The 18,650-nt window shown below is 40.4% G+C and overlaps 1 protein-coding gene across 12 annotated transcripts in view; it reads right to left on the reverse strand.

Moving 5' to 3' along the window:
* Positions 1–572: 572 nt before the first annotated feature.
* The window catches only part of LOC109421643 (sodium- and chloride-dependent GABA transporter ine), a 104,166-nt gene continuing 86,088 nt past the window's right edge, over positions 573–18,650 (reverse strand). For 10 of the 12 annotated variants that reach the window (XM_062849729.1, XM_062849727.1, XM_062849728.1 and 7 more), the window contains exons 7-10: positions 15,043–15,265; positions 14,711–14,978; positions 14,299–14,640; positions 1,393–1,969 (exon numbers count right to left, since the gene is read on the reverse strand). In XM_062849729.1, coding sequence (XP_062705713.1) covers positions 1,619–1,969; positions 14,299–14,640; positions 14,711–14,978; positions 15,043–15,265 — 1,184 coding nt within the window. In that variant the 3' untranslated portion in view covers positions 1,393–1,618. Of the gene's footprint in view, positions 1,328–1,392; positions 1,970–14,298; positions 14,641–14,710; positions 14,979–15,042; positions 15,266–18,650 lie in introns of those variants that run through there. The other 2 variants (XM_062849731.1, XM_019696155.3) reach the window with 1 other exon arrangement.

Here is an 18,650-nt window from a genome sequence, read left to right on the forward strand (position 1 = left end):
GCGGGGCATCATGTTACTGTGTATCATTCTCAAAGTCCTCTGCAAAGTGATCTTTAACCGGATACAGGAGAAGATCGACGGAACTCTCCGACGCCAGCAAGCAGGATTCCGTACCGGACGATCCTGCGTGGACCGTATTGTCACGCTCCGTATCATCCTGGATCAAATCAATGAATTCCAAGAATCTCTCTACCTGGTGTTCATCGATTACGAAAAGGCCTTCGACCGTCTCAATCACGAAAACATGTGGGAAGCCCTCAGACGCAAGGGTGTCTCTGAGAAAATCATCGGCCTCATTGAAGCACAGTACAGGGCATTTCGTGCAGAGTACTGCACAACGGTAACTTGTTCGATCCCATCCGAGTCTTTGCTGGAGTGAGGCAAGGATGTATACCTACTATCACCGTTCCTATTCACAGTTCCTCATCGTAATCGACGAGATCCTGGTAGGTGCGATTGATCGTGAACAAAATCGTGGGTTGCTGTGGCAGCCTATTACCGTGGACATGGAGCAAATAACCTAGGTTTCAAGGTAGCAGGCATTCTTTCTCAAACAGAAAAAAACGCATCAGTTCACTTTAAACTACCTATATGACAGATTTATTCGGACAAAAAAATGTACAACCGTTCCTTCCTTTTTCGAAAGTTCAACTGTCTTTTCGTGAATCGCTTATTGACGGTGTGAAACCTAAGTTCGTTTATTTCCTTCACTCTTCACATGCGATGCGAAGGATTGTATCTTTCTTTTCAATTGATTATAGTTAGTTATGTTCCTTATTAAAACAAAAGTCGATAAACTTTTCGATTGGTTTCTAAAATCAGCAGCATCACATTGAATTTACTTGGTAACAATCTAACAAATAGTTTCTTTAGATCCTAGGAATATGTTTCTCGCGACTCTCTTTCTTCCGCACTGATGGTTTGAAATTGTATTTTTATCTACCTATCAATTGTCTTTTCTCTAAATCTTCGATTGTGGAACTCCGTCGATCAGCGTTTGTATTTCGATTGTGCGACTGTTGGTTTGTTGCGTGACTGATGTGTGAGAATTAAAGTTCTAAACCTAGTGGGTGCACAGCATCGGGAATCACCGCCTTCCCGCTTCTTCCGGTTGGGAGTTGTCTCCTGCGGTGTGATTCCTGTCGCCATTGACCGTCACCTGTGGATTTCCCGGCGGTGGAGCTTGCAGGATCAACGGTGCCCCGGAAGTAGAGTCGACGAGAGCCATTTCCCGTCCGTATTCGTCCTCTGGGAAGTCATGATCGCAGTGATGCTCGCCGCAGATTTTACACTCGTAAAGGTTGGGCTTTAGAGTATTCATGATTTTCTGCAAAAGAGGGAGGAAGGTGATTAGGGATTGCTGTTGCGATAGCACTGGGAGGATATTACTACCTGTCCTAACGTAGCCCCTTCGGCTCGAGCTATTTGGTAGATGGCAAACGCCGGAATGCATATTAACGAGGCGGCTGTGATGGCCCATCCTAGACCGTGAGCCCACCCTGGGTAGATGTATTTTCCGTTGTGGTACGTCGGGGCTTCGTAGTTTATCAAACTGAAGATCCACAGTGACTGAAATGTATCAAGGGTTATATAATGAAACACTAACTTAATGTTCAAATCAACTTACGATCAACATTGCCGGCACAGCGATCAGCAAGCAGAACCGTAAGTAGAACGATGGATACCTTCCCGTCATCTGCTTGACGTTCTTCGATAACCGATTGATTCCGTAGAACCAGGCGATGGCCACCGTTTCGAAAAACGCCAAGAACATGATCGATATCGATGCCGCGTAGTGATCAATCAGTTGGAAAAAGTAGATACCGCCTTGTATCAGGTTGGGAAGCCCGGCGAAGAACGATACCACACAGACGATCAGCACCAGCAGTTCGTGGTAGACCAGTTTCCGTTTGATCCACCGAGGGAATCCGTCCTGGATCGACGTGACGACGACCTCGACGATGGCGAACTGAAATTTGAAGGGATGAATATTATGCGTGGTTCAAATCATTGCCGTTCGCTGAAGAATTTTCATAAATAAAAATCATGTTATGGTATGTGAGGGACCAGATAACTTCTGGTTTAAATCTGTGGGAGTAAAGAATCACCCGAGACTTGTCTATACATTCATCCTCAAGAAAGAAATTGTAGGAGCTCCGTCAAGGTATTTTTATTTTCAGCTTATCGATTCCTTTCAAAATTTCTCTTGGAACTCTTTTTTGATTTTTCCCGGAATTTTTTTTTTCGGACTCGTACTAGAGTTCCTTTCAAAATTCTTCCCGCGATTTATCCAGGGGTTCTTCCAGAAATTCTTCTTTGAAAACATTTCAGGAGTCCTTTCTGACGTTCATTTCTTGCCAAGATTTCTCTTTGGTTTCACTCAGAGCTCCTCCAGTGGGAGTTCCTCTTCAGGTATTTTGATCAATATTCCTCTCGCGATGTCTACCAAAGTCTCTCCAGGTGTTCTTCATGGATTTTCTCTAATAATTCCAGAACCTTCTGGTAAGGTCTACACCAGAGAATCACAGGAATTCTCGTGATGGCTTTCCCGAAGTTTCTCCTTAGATCTTTTCTATAGTTTCTCAAGTTTCTCCTGCCTTTTTTGACGTAGGACTACGTCTCTCTTTTCTATACCGGGTGTCATTCTAAATTTTCAGAAATCAGCCGCGTTACGTTTAAAGTGGAGATTTTGAGCGTCAATAGCTCAGCCATTTCTTGTTGAATTTTCAAAATTTTGGCACCAATCGATTGCAAATCTTTACACCAATTATGTCCAATAATAATATTTGCTGTTTTTCAATAACAAACTATTGAAAAATTGGAAAAAGTGAACCCATGTTTATTCCAGCCAATCACGATCGAGCACATTTTGGAGCACATTTTGGATGCTCCCGTCGAATATAAAAGCTACTGCTTCTTCGCATCTTCCCTCATTTGCCTTTGTCGTCTCGAGGTGAACGCATCGAACGACAGCTGCCCACTTTCTTCGTTTGCGTTTTCGCTCATTATTCTTTGACGGCCGTGTTGGCTCGGCGTCGGTGGTTGTCGGCAAGGGTGCTGTTGCACATTCGCCTTCTAACCGTCTAACGCGGCAGACGAAGGAAAGAATACGTTTCATCGATTGCTCGGCGGTGGTGGCAGAGGCAGCAAAATCCACAGAAAGATCAGCGACATACGAATTTGCGAGTTGCGTCGCTGTCCTCGGGGCTCGGTCCATTCGCCGATTGATTGGCGGTGGCGCATTGATGATAGCATCAGGAACATCCAGGGCAACAAGCGGCGGGCCAATTTTCGACGGCGTTCAGCATTCAGCACGGAGGAATCCAACACGCATTGCGTGGCATGATAAATTCATGTCATTTTTTGTCTAAAATCTTTCAATATTCAATCGGTTCTTTTCAGGACCATAGAAAATTATTCATCAAGAGTTGTGAATCAGATAATTATTTCATTCCATCATGGATCGGTAAAAGTGTGGTGCAACCGAAAAGTGAAAGATTGAATGCTTGGTGGCCCCGCAAGAATGATGATGCCGGCCACTAATGGTTCCATCCGGAATTTATCAACCCTATCCGAACCATTTTTCGTGAAACATCGATAAATTATAACGTTGTTCGAGTTAAAATGATCTTAACCTTACAATATTATGATTACTTTATTCGTTAAATGGAAATTTTCTCATTTCTCGGTTGATTAACCGTTTCAAGCGTCTGGTGCATGCGGGGCGGGTCATGCAAATAAAATATACTGAAAAGCCAGCCGAATGGGAGGAGCTTCATCTGCCAATCTAGGGCATAAAAGCTGCTCCCTCTGATTTCTTTCGTCATTTTCGTTGGATCAGTCAAGCAGGGTGGATGTCACCTCCACACCTGAGCACTACCCATCGGCGACTCTCGGCTATCGTGCTGATAACGTCATAAATCTTATGCACGGCAGAAAGCGGCCTACCAATTTTCGGTGGCATCCTGCAGGATTAGCACGGAGAAAACCAACACGCATTGCGTGGCAAGGCGGTTTCATGCCATTTTCTTCCTGAAATCATTACTTTATCAAACGGTCCTTATCAGGATCACCAAAAAATGATTCTTCAAGAGTTGTAAATCAGATAATTTTACTCCATCAATCGAGAAAAGTGTGGTTTACCCGAAAAATGAATGATTGAATTCCGGCCACTAATGGTTCCACCCAGAATTCAGCAACGCATTACCCTATCAGAACTATTTTCCGTAAAACATTGTTTAACTCTAACAATTTTCGAATTAAAATGATCTAAATCATCAAATATTTTGATAACTTAAACGCTTAATGATTTTTTTTTTGCAATTTCGCATCGTAATAGGCTGTTTTACCTCACGGAAACCTGAAAGGAAAAGGCCTACTTTCCCACACCAAATTAGCAGTGCTGTAATGATTCATTACAGCACTGATTTGCGTTGCGTAATGAACCATTACAGCACTGTTTTCAGTTTTGATCAACTTCTTGGTGATTTCTGGACGCAGCTCTGAAAAAATGTGACAAATGCACAGTATAACCTGTTATGATCAGACTTTCTTAAACATGGCTATGAACACCAGTGTACAGTTTGATGAAAAATTTTGTTAAAAACTATCCTCAAGCGGTAATTTATGAAATTGCAAAAAACGTTGTACGCAACTCGGTGCAGAACTCGATTTTTCCAGCACTCGTCGTAATTATCCAACTCGGCAAGCCTCGTTGGATAAATGTACGACTCGTGCTGTAAAAATCTACATTCTGCACCTTGTTGCGTAAACTACTATTCCATTTCTGGGTTGATTAATCGTTTGAAGCGTCTGAAGCAGGCGGGGCGGGCCATGCAAATGAAATATTCTGGAAAGCCAGCCGAATGGGAGGAGCTGCATCTGCTAATCTAGGGGTATAAAAGCTGTTCCCTCTGATTTCTTTCTGGATTCCGCCAGACTGAAAAAATGTCAAATGTCGGGTTAAAGTCGGGTCAATTTTTATCGAATGTTGGGCCACTGTTGGACCAACATCGATCAACTATTGGGTCTATGTTAGGTTTGGTGGCTAAAATCAAAATAGGTGAATGATAGGTTGATGTCGGGTTTGACGTCATCAACTATGGTAAAAGCTTTAAACCTACAACACCACAAATTTATGCTTCCTAGCTGGGGCTCAATTGAATGATGTGCCTTGACTGAGGCTGGAGCTAAAAATTAGTAAAAGCTCGAGATCAGTCTTACCCAACCAATCACAATCAAGCATAGTTCTGTGAGGCGACACGACGAAACTTATATAAGTGGTGCACACACTCATTTCGATCATTTCATCGGCACACACAGCAGCGGACGGACAGCACCGAGCGGCAGCAAGATCCCAAAAAAGATCCGCTTCAACGGATGAGCAAGCGGGTGGCACCGCCCTCTGTCCAATGAAGCCTCGATTCTTTTCGGATCCATCGGCAGTGGAGGCAGCAGCGGAAGCAACATCCAAAGAAAAATCCGCCTCGGCAAACGAAAATTCGATTGGCGTCACTTTTTGTTTGCCGGGGCCCCGATTCTTTCATGGATTGTCGGTGGCAGCAGCAGCAAGATCCCAAAAAAGATCCGCTTCAACGGATGAGCAAGCGGGTGGCACCGCCCTCTGTCCAATGAAGCCTCGATTCTTTTCGGATCCATCGGCAGTGGAGGCAGTAGCGGAAGCAACATCCAAAGAAAAATCCGCCTCGGCAAACGAAAATTCGATTGGCGTCACTTTTTGTTTGCCGGGGCCCCGATTCTTTCATGGATTGTCGGTGGCAGCAGCAGCAAGATCCCAAAAAAGATCCGCTTCAACGGATGAGCAAGCGGGTGGCACCGCCCTCTGTCCAATGAAGCCTCGATTCTTTTCGGATCCATCGGCAGTGGAGGCAGCAGCGGAAGCAACATCCAAAGAAAAATCCGCCTCGGCAAACGAAAATTCGATTGGCGTCACTTTTCGTTTGCCGGGGCCCCGATTCTTTCATGGATTGTCGGTGGCAGCAGCAGCAAGATCCCAAAAAAGATCCGCTTCAACGGATGAGCAAGCGGGTGGCACCGCCCTCTGTCCAATGAAGCCTCGATTCTTTTCGGATCCATCGGCAGTGGAGGCAGTAGCGGAAGCAACATCCAAAGAAAAATCCGCCTCGGCAAACGAAAATTCGATTGGCGTCACTTTTTGTTTGCCGGGGCCCCGATTCTTTCATGGATTGTCGGTGGCAGCAGCAGCAAGATCCCAAAAAAGATCCGCTTCAACGGATGAGCAAGCGGGTGGCACCGCCCTCTGTCCAATGAAGCCTCGATTCTTTTCGGATCCATCGGCAGTGGAGGCAGCAGCGGAAGCAACATCCAAAGAAAAATCCGCCTCGGCAAACGAAAATTCGATTGGCGTCACTTTTCGTTTGCCGGGGCCCCGATTCTTTCATGGATTGTCGGTGGCAGCAGCAGCAAGATCCCAAAAAAGATCCGCTTCAACGGATGAGCAAGCGGGTGGCACCGCCCTCTGTCCAATGAAGCCTCGATTCTTTTCGGATCCATCGGCAGTGGAGGCAGCAGCGGAAGCAACATCCAAAGAAAAATCCGCCTCGGCAAACGAAAATTCGATTGGCGTCACTTTTCGTTTGCCGGGGCCCCGATTCTTTCATGGATTGTCGGTGGCAGCAGCAGCAAGATCCCAAAAAAGATCCGCTTCAACGGATGAGCAAGCGGGTGGCACCGCCCTCTGTCCAATGAAGCCTCGATTCTTTTCGGATCCATCGGCAGTGGAGGCAGTAGCGGAAGCAACATCCAAAGAAAAATCCGCCCCGGCAAACGAAAATTCGATTGGCGTCACTTTTTGTTTGCCGGGGCCCCGATTCTTTCATGGATTGTCGGTGGCAGCAGCAGCAAGATCCCAAAAAAGATCCGCTTCAACGGATGAGCAAGCGGGTGGCACCGCCCTCTGTCCAATGAAGCCTCGATTCTTTTCGGATCCATCGGCAGTGGAGGCAGTAGCGGAAGCAACATCCAAAGAAAAATCCGCCTCGGCAAACGAAAATTCGATTGGCGTCACTTTTTGTTTGCCGGGGCCCCGATTCTTTCATGGATTGTCGGTGGCAGCAGCAGCAAGATCCCAAAAAAGATCCGCTTCAACGGATGAGCAAGCGGGTGGCACCGCCCTCTGTCCAATGAAGCCTCGATTCTTTTCGGATCAATTGGTGGTGGCGGCATGGGTGGCAATGAATTATACCAAAATGGTTCTTTTAAGGGCCCCAAAGCTTCCGAAAGAGTTATTTGGAGCATTATTCAATTATTTCTAAAAATTCAACTAATTCTAATTTTTATAGTTTAGTTTATCGATAAAGTTTAATTTTTATACTAAATATACACCGCTGTATATTTGGTATTTGAAATTCCAAATTTACTGTCAATGTCATTCCAATCGAGTAGGATACCTGTCAAATGCGCTTTAAGGTTGAAGGATTCGTCATTGACATAATCGTCATCATTGAAAGTTCGAAAGCAGTTTTCTCATTCTAAACTGAAATTTCTGCAGTGAAAATAAGTTCACTGTACTCCAATCTTCAGCCGCAATACAGTGAATACATTTTCACTGCGGAAATTTCAGCTTTGTACGAGAAAACTGCTTTCGAATTTTCAATGATGACGATTATTTCAATGACGAATCCTTCAACTTTAAAGGCATTGCTCGGCAGCATCATCGTCATGATACGGGAATCATCATTACCAGCAACAATCGCCAGATTTCGAGTCTTTAGCATATAGTGATTTTACTCTGGCCGTTATTTTTGCTGAATAGATACACGTTTACTTCATCTGTGAGCCCCAAATTCTTTATTATGCGTTAAAAATTAGTCCTACGTCAACATTGCGGTTATGTCTCAGACATTACACACTCCTAGTTTTTTCTGCTTCTTACGGGACTTCTGCAGGAGTTTCCCCTATAATTTCTCATGGAATTTGTCCTATAGCTTCTCCCGGGATTTTTTTCCTGAGGGTTTTCCTGAAATTTCTCAAATAGTGCATGCTAGGATTTCTCCCAGAGGATCTGCCGATTAGACATTCAAAGCATCAGACTGTAGAATTTTAGCTTTAAGTTACACATAATACACATTAATGAAAACTAAAAAAAAAACTCGAAGCACCCTGCGGTATTTCTACAAAAGTTACTGAAGGGATTTTTTTCAGTGGTTTCCCCGAAATTGCTTTAATAGTTCCTTGCGGGATTCTTCCCAGGCTTTCTTTTAGAGATTTCCCGGAATTTTTATCAGTATTTTTCCACGACTACTATACCTCCCGATGTTTCGCTGAGAGTTCTCTCTGAAGTGATTCCTTTCAGGATATTTAGGGATATATCCAAAGTTTCTCACAAAATTTTTTCCAGAATTTTCTCGAGAGGTCATACCCAAAGAATCATTAAAAATCTATCTAGCAATTTTCTCTCTGATATTTCTCCTATAGTTTCTCCCGGAATTTTTTCAAAACTTTCATTAGGATTTCTTTTTACTGAGGTTTTTTCCCAGAGTTTTTATGTAATATCCCTCGGGTTTTTTTTTTCGAAAAATCTTGCACAATTCCTACCTGAATTTCTCCCCGGATATTTTCCAAATTTGCTTCCAAGTTTTCTTACAGATGTTTTTCTCTCGAATCTCTTTACCTTTATACGTATTTATTTTTTCATTATAAATATGTTTATTTCATTAGAAGTGTGAGGAAAAATATCTTTGGAAGGAAGGGAAGACATTCTTGGAAAATTTCTGAGGAAATGCGACTTAGGTTGGTATTTAAAAAAATACGAAAGATATTTCGAGAATAAATTCCAAAGGGAGTTGTTGGAAAAGTCTTCTTAGGCCGGAAGTAATTCAAGCAATAATCTCAAACGAAATTTAACATACACCAAGAATGATTTCGCAAAAGTATATTGCATTTTGCAATTCTTGCTTAACTCTTGAAGTAATCTCGAGATGAATTTCGGATGAAATTCGAAAAACAGGAAAATTCAACGATGAATCATGGAAGCAATTTCAAGAAGTGATTCTTTGAGAAAAATTCTAAAATGAGTTCCAGAAAGAGTTCCGTGATAAAATCCGAGGAGTGTTTTGATTTTCTGGGAGGATATCCCGGAAGGAATCTTGAGTGGTACGTCAGGAAGAGTTATTTCAAGAAAACCTCGAAAAACTATTGAAGATGAATATGTTCAGAAATCCCGCAGGAATTGCCAGTAAAAATCCTGAAATCAATTCAAAGACGAATTTGGGATACAAATTTTAGAGACATCCATAGATAAACTCCAGAAAGAGTTTGTGTAGATTTGGGTGGACGCGCATGAATCAGGAAGTTAAAATTCATCTAGAAATTCCTACATAAGAATTTCTTCAGAACTTTTGGTTAATATGGCTCTTTAAATTTTACAGGGTTTCTCATGGCATATTTCTTGAAAATCTTCCAAGAATTCCTGAAGTTCTTCAGAATTCGAGATCCCAGTCATTAGAGTCTTCTCCTAGAGTTTTTTGGCATTTCCCAGGGATTCTTCTAGAGATTTTTCAACTATTGCTTCCAGAGTTCCACCTGCGTTTCGCCCAATACATTTTCGTCGGTTTTCCCTCAGGGTGTACTTCCTAAGATATTACTTCCAGGATTTCTTCCAGAGATATTTCTGGGATTTTTACTAAAGTTCCTGCCAGGGTTTCGTCAGGAGTTTTTCATGGGATTTCTGCAGGATTTCTTCCAGAGATTTTCTCAGAATTTCTTCTGGAAGTTTTCTTATAATTTCGTCAAGTTTTGAGAGCTATCCAGGGTGGCCACAGACTCTGGAAATTCAGTAAAAAGTCGGGAATCGAAATTCATCGGGAAATATGCGGGAATAAGTCGGGCATTTTGTTTATGGTCGGGAGTTTTTTGATTTATGTGTAACGCTTTCACAATGTGAACCTAAACTAAGATTTAAGGCCTCTTCGGAACTCGATTGCTGTGCAGTTTTTTTGAATATGTAGTGTTCACTTCTTTCGAACATGAGGTTTTACTACATGCTTGTAGCCAGGGATAGGAACACTCACTTAAAGAGAGTTACACTCACTTGCTATTTTCTCAGCTCAGAAGCGTGCAATCAAGAAACGATGTATGGACGACTTTTGCCTTGTGGTTTTGTCTAAAACTTTGCCGAATAGAGTAAGGGTCGCACACGAATCCTAAAGTCGTGACAGAGCTGTGAAAGCGACTCTCCACGAGGTGAGTGTAATTTACATTCACCTCGTGGAGAGTTCAGTAGGTCGGCTCCAGAGGCACGAATTTTCAAAACAAATATTTCCGTAGTGCTGAAGGCTCTTTAACTGGAAGCTTGTGGTACGTGAATACATTGAAAATTCTTCCAAAAAGCAAACTGAATCAAGAAGAAGTCAGGATAACTGCGGTAGAGCAACAAGCAGATAACTCTCTCTAGCAGCTGTTTTCGGCAAGCCGACGATTCAGTGTGGACGCGGATTAATTTGAAAGTTTGAAAGGATTGCAAACAAGATTCCTTCAATACTTTTTCAGGCTTTTTCTCTTTGTATTATTTTTAAAATTCCTTCCAGCATTCTTCCAAGATTCAAACAATATTTCCCAGAGTTGCTGCAAGATCCTTATTTCTGGAATTTCTAATAGAGGATTTTTAAGCAGTTTTTCACGAATATTCTGTGGGACTTCCTTCCGGGATTTTTCTCCCTGCATTTCTACTGGATATTCAACTGAGTCTTGAGGGATTTGTTTCGAAGTGTTACAAGAGATTTCTCCCGGAACTTCTCTCAGAAGATTTCTTCTTTGTTGGTCCTGTGATATCTCTCGGTTCTTCTGAATTCACCCTGGAATTTCACTTCCTTTTCTTCTCATGAAGTTGTTCTGTGATCTTTCTGAGCTTTTCCCAGGCATTTCCTATTAATTGCTTACTGGATATCTTGCAATGATCCACTTGAGGTGTGTCTCACAGATTTTCTCGGAATTACTCTCAGAGCTCTTCCTGGAACGCCTACCAGAAATTGTCCCGAGATTCTGGATGATCCTTTTGGGTTTTCTTTGATAGCTGCTCCCGAAGTTCTTGCAGAACTTTTTCTTCGGAATATCTCCTAGGATAGCTGAAGGAATTCAGGTGAAATGTGGCGAGAAACTTCGCAAAGACTTATTGAAGAAAGCTCGAGAGGAACTTCGTAATCCAAAGTTCTTGAAAGAATTCTGCGATAGTTTTATAAACTTAGAGCTATTTTTTTAACGAATTCCTTTCTGAAAAAATATCTGGAAATCTCAGGGAGTACCAACAAATTAAACCTCTAAATACTATTTTTTTTACTGAAGTTCCTGAATCACTAAACTTGATGTTGCGGAGTGTCTCCTGTTGTTTCTCTCGGGACTACCCCAAGAAATCTTCCCGTGATTTCTCCTAGAGTTTTTGCAGGAGTTATTCCTAGGATTCCTCCTACAGCTCTTCCAAGTATGAGTTAAGGAGTTTTTTACAGTTTTTTTTTTTGCAGGTTTCCTCAGAATTTCTTACGAAATTTCTCCTGTGATTTCTCACGAAATTTCTCCTGTAATTTCTTTAAGATATTTCCATGAGCTATCTTCTAGAGTTTCTTCCTGGATTTCTACAGGACTTTCTGCTGGGACATTTCTTAACTCAAAGAACATGTTTTAGTCAAATAGATTAGAAGAGGTTCTTGAAACCATCAGAAATCAAAAATGAAAGATATTAAGTTCTATGACGGTTCTCAATATCTCTACTAAATGGTCATCAAAATGTTACTTGGGAATGCTACTTATGTTTAGTCTGTACAGCGTCTGGCTGAAAATGGTGTGCGTGCAATGTAATGTTGTTGGTCTTGGGATGTCCCTCACAGTTTTTATGAAGTTACCCTGGACCTTTCTGGTGTGCCTTCTGGGATTTCCGCCAGAGCTTTTGCTGATATTTCTCGTGGAATTTAGGAATATTAAGGAAATTCAAGGAGGAACTCTTAAAGAAATTTCGTGAGGAAATCCAGAAGAACTTTTATAAAAATCTCACAAAAAAACTGTTGCAAAGTTATCCCGGAAAACCACTAAGAGAAATTCCTGAAGGAACTTTAGATAATTTTTGGAATGAGAAGTGAACCAGCGTCTGGTCGAAAGCCTCTTTAATAAAGACAAAACAAATTGGAAGGATCTCCGGGAAGAATCCAACGAGAAACCGTGAAAGCATATCGGGAAAACCTCTTGAACTCTCAGAAAACTCGAAATCTCGGAAAAAACTTTTTATGGGAGCAAATACGCAAAAACCCTCTGAATAGAAAATTTTCTCCCTCATGTAATTTTTTTTATCTTATCCTGAAGAAAAATGGGGAAAATGAGACAAATTATCTGGAAAAACTTTGGCAGGGGTCTAGCATAAATCTCAGGAGATACTGTTGGGAAACTATTCTGAAAAACCACTAAAAAATCCTTGAAGAAACTTTGGGAATATCTTATGAGTCACTCCAGAAGGATTCCGCCAAGAAACTCTTGGAGGAATAGCGGGATAAACCTTTTGAAGAAATCCCGGGGTATACTCCTGCAGAAATCCCGTAGAAATTCCCTACTGGGAAAACAGACACTTCTCTGAAAAATTACTATACGTAAACCTTGCAAGAAATACTGGAAAAATTCCAACAGGAACTAAGAAAAACCCTGGGAGGGACCACGGGAATAATCCTGCAAAAAAAAACAAGAGTAAACCCAGAAAATTCTGTGGAAAAAAATTTTTGCAAAGGGTCTCGTGAAAATTCGAAGAGAAACTTTGGGAATATCTTGGAAGCAGCTCCGGAAAGAATTCTGCGAGAATTTCTGGGTGCAGTACTGGGAATACCTCTTGAAGACATCCCGAGATGTATTCCTGCAGAAACATCGTAAAAATTCCGACAGAAATTGTGAGAGGAATTTCGGTAGACATCACAGTAATAATTCTCAGAATTTCGGGAAGGAACTCCGGAAAATTCCGAGAGGTACTCTGGGAGTCGATCCGGGAAAACTTTCGGAAGAAACTCCTGTATAAATCCTAAAAGAATCTTCGGCATACCTCCATAAACAAATCGTAGATAAATTCAACGAAGAATTCCGGCAAAAATGGTGAAAAAAGATCTGTAAGAAACCATAAAAAAAATTCAAGAAGAAATTGTGGTAGAAACCCAAATTTGCAATTTATTATTTCATTAGCACACTACTTTACACTAATTTTACAGTATAGTACTATTATGAAAATATGTTCTTAGTAAAATTTTGAGCCATTTTGTATGAATACTTTCAAAGTTGTATCAGTTTGAATATGAAAAAACTGACCGTGCCACTTAAGCAAATATAACTTTGTAACAGCTGGATCAAATTGAATGAAATTTTTACACAACATTTTGATATGCATACTTCACATACAGAAAAATTTTCATTGAAATCGGTTAAGAATCTCTGGCTCTATAAATAAAACAGTAAAAATGTGTGAATCCTCTTTGCACGAAATTTTAAAATTTCAGATCTCAGGGTTCAACAATATCTCCGCAAATACTAGACCGATTTTGATGAAAATTTTATGGTACAAGCTACATATAATGTACCATTACTGATCCAAAAATCAGCTGTTTTGGTGTACGCAATCTAAAGTTATGAAAAAAATTGTGTGATCAAAATTTGACTTGACTTGACAAAATTTGACAAAATTTTACCACCTAAACAAATATAACTTTGTAACGGCTGGATAAAATTGAATTAAATTTTTACACAACATTTTGATATGTGTACTTTACTTTCATTGAAATTGGTTCAGTATTTCTGGCTCTATAAATAAAAGAGTAAAAATGTGTTCTTATTTTTTAAACCTCATTGTACAAAATTTTAAAATTGCAGTTTTCAGGATTCACAATATCTCCGCAAATACTAAACCGATTTTGATGAAAATTTTATGGTATAAGCTACATATAATGTACCATTACTGGTCCAAAAATCAGCTGTTTTGGTGTACGCAGTCTCAAGTTATGAAACAAATTGTGTGACCAAATTTTGACCGTATCACCCTTTACTACCACAGTGGTATGAAATAGACCAAAAAGTGGCAAAAAATAATGAGGGATCGTGAACAACGCACCGCAAGTAGAATACACCGTTTTTAAGTGGATTTTGCTTGCAAACCATTTTGGTTCTCGAATTTTATCAATTCTAATGCATGTTTTGCAAAGCTATTGAAGTATTTGCGTGTCCAGATTGTTGCAGATACAAGCTTTATATAAAAGATAATGTTAACTTGCGCCAAAGATCAAACAAGCAGAAAATACCAACCTGACTGTTCAACCCTAGGCACAGCAGCATGAAGAAGAACAGAACGGCCCACATCTGTGCCGCTGGCATCTTTGCCAACGCTTGAGGATACACCACAAAGATCAACCCGGGTCCACCGCTGATGACATCCTCCACGGTTGTGTTCTGCTCCAGGGCGATGTTACCGATGGTGGCGAAGGCAAAGATTCCCACTAGCAGACTAGTGATACCATTCACAAAGGACACGGCCAGCGTGTCGTGTAGAATGTTGTTGTTGTATTTGTTGTAACTGGCAAAGGATATCATCGACCCGAACGCAATGCCAATCGAATTGAAGTTCTGCGCCGCTGCGTTGATCCATACCTGGGAATTCGAAGATAAAACTCAGATTAACAATCTATATTCATTCGGAAACGAAATAATTAACACTTACGTTCGCCCTGCCCAGCTCCTCCCAGTTGGGTCGGAAAAAGTAGTTCAGGCCCTTGTCGGCCCCTTCCAGCGTGAGAGAGCGCCCGAGGAAAACGATGATCAGCACAAACGGAAGCGTCGCCGTCAGGTATCGAACCTTGGCCGAAGATTTGATCGACTTCCAGATGGCAAAATAGACCAGGATCCAGGCACAAATCAGACATGCCACCAGTTCCCACCGCATTCCGCCGGGGTATTCGATGCCGTGACTTATCTGGAGTACTTTGTTCCTGTTATTGAACGATATGTAGTAAAACTTGAAGAATTTCAAATTAAAAACAACCAGAAACTCACTCGAAGAACTCCTCGGTGGGTGTTCGCGACAGTTCCGGTCGGCTGATGTTGTGCTTCATGCGCTCCGGGACCCAACAGTCCGGTGTGTTCCATCGGTGCGAGCAATCCGTCCACGGTAGCTCCGGTCGAAACGATGTGAAGAAATAGTAGATGGCATAGGCAATGATCACACTGTAGTAGGTCGACATCAGAAAGGATACGACTACGCTGGCCAGGCCGGTACCTGTGGTTGAAAGGAGATTGTTGCATAATATCAGAAGGGTTGAGCTCTGGGGTTCGTCGTCTAATGTATTCGCGAAGTGCTGAAATCATTTGTCGATAATTTCAGATCCGTTGGTAGCAGTGATTGTGAAGGATACCAATAATGAGCCCACACACACCATGGAGAAATGTAGAACAATGAGACTGCAGGAGCGATGATTCGAAGGCATTTAACATAAAGTGTCTCGTTTTGAATAGTGCCGTTTGATATAGCACGGACGGAGGATATCAAATTTGACAAGAAGGGACATAACTGTTACTGTGATCAACGGCATTATATGCCGTTGATTACATTATATGGGTGTATCATGAACCCTCGGTGTGCATGCTCAAAAAGTAAGATTTTGTGCTTACTATTCCTAGAATAAGCTTTTATTCCTACTAACTACTAATTCGCGCTAAGTTATTGGAATTGTTCGCCAGATTGATACTCGCCTTTAAAGTTTTGCGCTTTGCGTTGTTCCTATGCACAGTGGTTCCATTTGTTCAGGGAAGCGGTCATAAATCATTTTCTTTGTTTTTTGAAGGGCAGAATCATTATAAGTGACCAGAAATAGCATGTTATGACTAAAAATGATATTCCAGTTTATTTTCATGATCATCACTTGAAAAATATGAACTTCGGCCTTTTTTATGATAAATGAAAATATCATTTAAAATAGTTATTTATGTAACGAGTTGCAAAAAGTTGATTTTTTCAGCACGAGTCGTACATTTATCCAGCGAGGCTTGCCGAGTTGGATAAATACGAAGAGTGCTGAAAAAATCGAGTTTTGCAACGAGTTCCATACAAAATTTTATGCAATGATTTTTTCATTATACAACTCATTTGAGTTGCATAATGTTCATAATGCAACTCAAATGAGTTGCATAATGAACATTATGCAACTATTTTTCATTATGCAACTCATTTCAGTTGCATAATGAACCGGTTCGAAAAAGTAAGGCATTATGATACTGAAATGAGTAGTATAAAACAGAAATTATAATACTGAATTGCATAAAAAACCTTTATTTTGCACAGAAATCAGTAATCAAACATTTTTAATTATTATCAAGATTGGGTTGAATTTTGAGGAATTGCTGCTAAGTATTGCACGTTAAAACATGTATAGCACGACTGTAGCATAATAGATTCTTGTGATTAGAATCAGTATTAGCATTATAATTGTGATTTTATTCAATGATGCAAATTATCACCTCACTAGTGCTCATCACAACTCATCAACTGTATATTTATCGCGTGCGATTGAACTGTGCACTGATCAGCGATGACCAGCAGCAAAGAGGTGGCAAAACGAACATGATGTAAATCACAAACGATTTTGCACACATCTGACTGTGCCGCCACACGCTCGCCCGAACAGCCAAACCATACCGAATAGGTTGGTTTGCGAAGCTACGGCACGAACGCTCGACACGCACACAGAAGCAACATTCGCATGTACCGATACCATACTAATAAAGCTTCCAGCCAACGATGCTTCGCGATAAGCTGTTGAAAAGCATCGAAAGCGATGAAAAGAGATGCTGGGTAGAACGCAACGGCTCAACGGCGAAAAGGAAGAGTAAACTATGCTGATCAGTGTTGAGCCCGTTCGTGTGCTACTCGTGTGGGAGGTTGATTGAATAAAGCGAGGATGGGTGAAAACATGTTCGTTGTCGAAAGCAAATCGCATCATTTCGCGAATGTTTTCATCAAATAGCAAGCTTGATTTTATTAGTAAGTTCTATTTCTACTGCAATAAAATAAATATATGAAACTGAATATTTTTTCAGAAATAAGGTAGTTTGCATTGTCGAAACACAGAAAAAAATCATCACATATCGAATTAGTATGCATAACTACAGTACCTAATGCCAAAAAGCGATAATTCTGAAACAATAGTAACAATAGTGCAATTACAGAGTCAATTACTTCTGGAAATTATTTCAAACAAATATTCAGGATTAATTCACAAAACGTACGCAAAAGGAAATTTTTCAACCATACAAATATTGCTTTACACAGTTATAAGTCATATTATTCATGGGCCTGCGTTTTGCACAATAAAAAAGATTCAAGTATCTGTCCAGTCGTATTTGTTTCTTACAATTGCATTGCAACTGCTATCCAGTAATATAGTACATGGAATTTTAATCATGTATAGCTCTAACCCAATAAAAGAAATATATACAAATACCCCTCGTCATTGCAATTTAATCAGCGCCTGCTATTTTAAAAGAAATCAATTTGTACACTAAGATTTAACGTTAATGAATTTATCAAATATTCCGATTTGAGAAGGGAATATGAGGAGTAAATAAAGCCTGTATCCGCAATAATCGGGACACAAAAATACGGCAGTAACTCTGTACTGAGCCAATAAAAATTGGCCAAAAATTAACTGAGAACTCTTTGATGTATGGTTATTATTTGGGCAAAATTTCATAAAAATCGATGCATTACTTTTAACTGTGGATGAGAAACAAACAGACGGTGTTTTTAAGATTTTGTACAATCATCGCCAATTTTCATTCGCATACTAGATGGTTCTTTTCCGCTACAATTCGAAGTTCTGTGAGAATAATTATGAAACTTTGTGAGTAATTATGATACTTATAGAGACACTTTCTTGCAAAATTTCATCAATTTTTATCAATTGGATTGAAAGTTACTGGTGTTGATAGGGGATAGTGATAGTGAAAATGTTTCATGTTTTTATGTGCGTTGTTTGCCCATTCATAACTTTTGAATATCTCTGTCAATTTTCATGAAATTTTCACAGAAGGTAGTTGATTATGTGTATATTATGCCTGCAAAATTTGATGATTATTGGTGTAGTACTTTCAACGATACAATCGAAACAATAACACTAATTGTTGTCTGGTTGTCTGAAGGGTTAAAATCACGGTCAGTTCCAATATATGTTTCGACTATAAAATTGTTGATAGTGCTTCGATTTTTTTGAAATTTTGCCTATGTAAGAAAAGTAGATTGAGAGTTTTGTGTTCAAAATTTCAGTCATTTTCTTTATCAAATTCAAAAGTTACAGCGCTGATAAGTTAAACCAGGGGCTGTACAAAATTCAATTCCTCGCATTCTACTGTTTCATTGCTACAACAAAAGGTACTTCACCGATTCACATGAAATTTTGCAGGTGAATCGAACACATCTTAAGATATTATCAGGTAAAATTTTAGCAATTTTAATGTATCTATTGCAGAGTTACAGCCATATTTCTGTGTCCCGATTATTGCGGATACAGGCTTTACGCTCTTTTAGTAAATATTACTAAAAGAGTGTATTTACTCCTTCTTCTTCCAGCACTACAGTATTAGGTACTGAATGGATTTTGAGGAAATTT

Source organism: Aedes albopictus, chromosome 2 (genome assembly GCF_035046485.1).
Source record: "Aedes albopictus strain Foshan chromosome 2, AalbF5, whole genome shotgun sequence".
In the NCBI taxonomy this organism is placed as follows: Eukaryota; Metazoa; Arthropoda; class Insecta; order Diptera; family Culicidae; genus Aedes; species Aedes albopictus.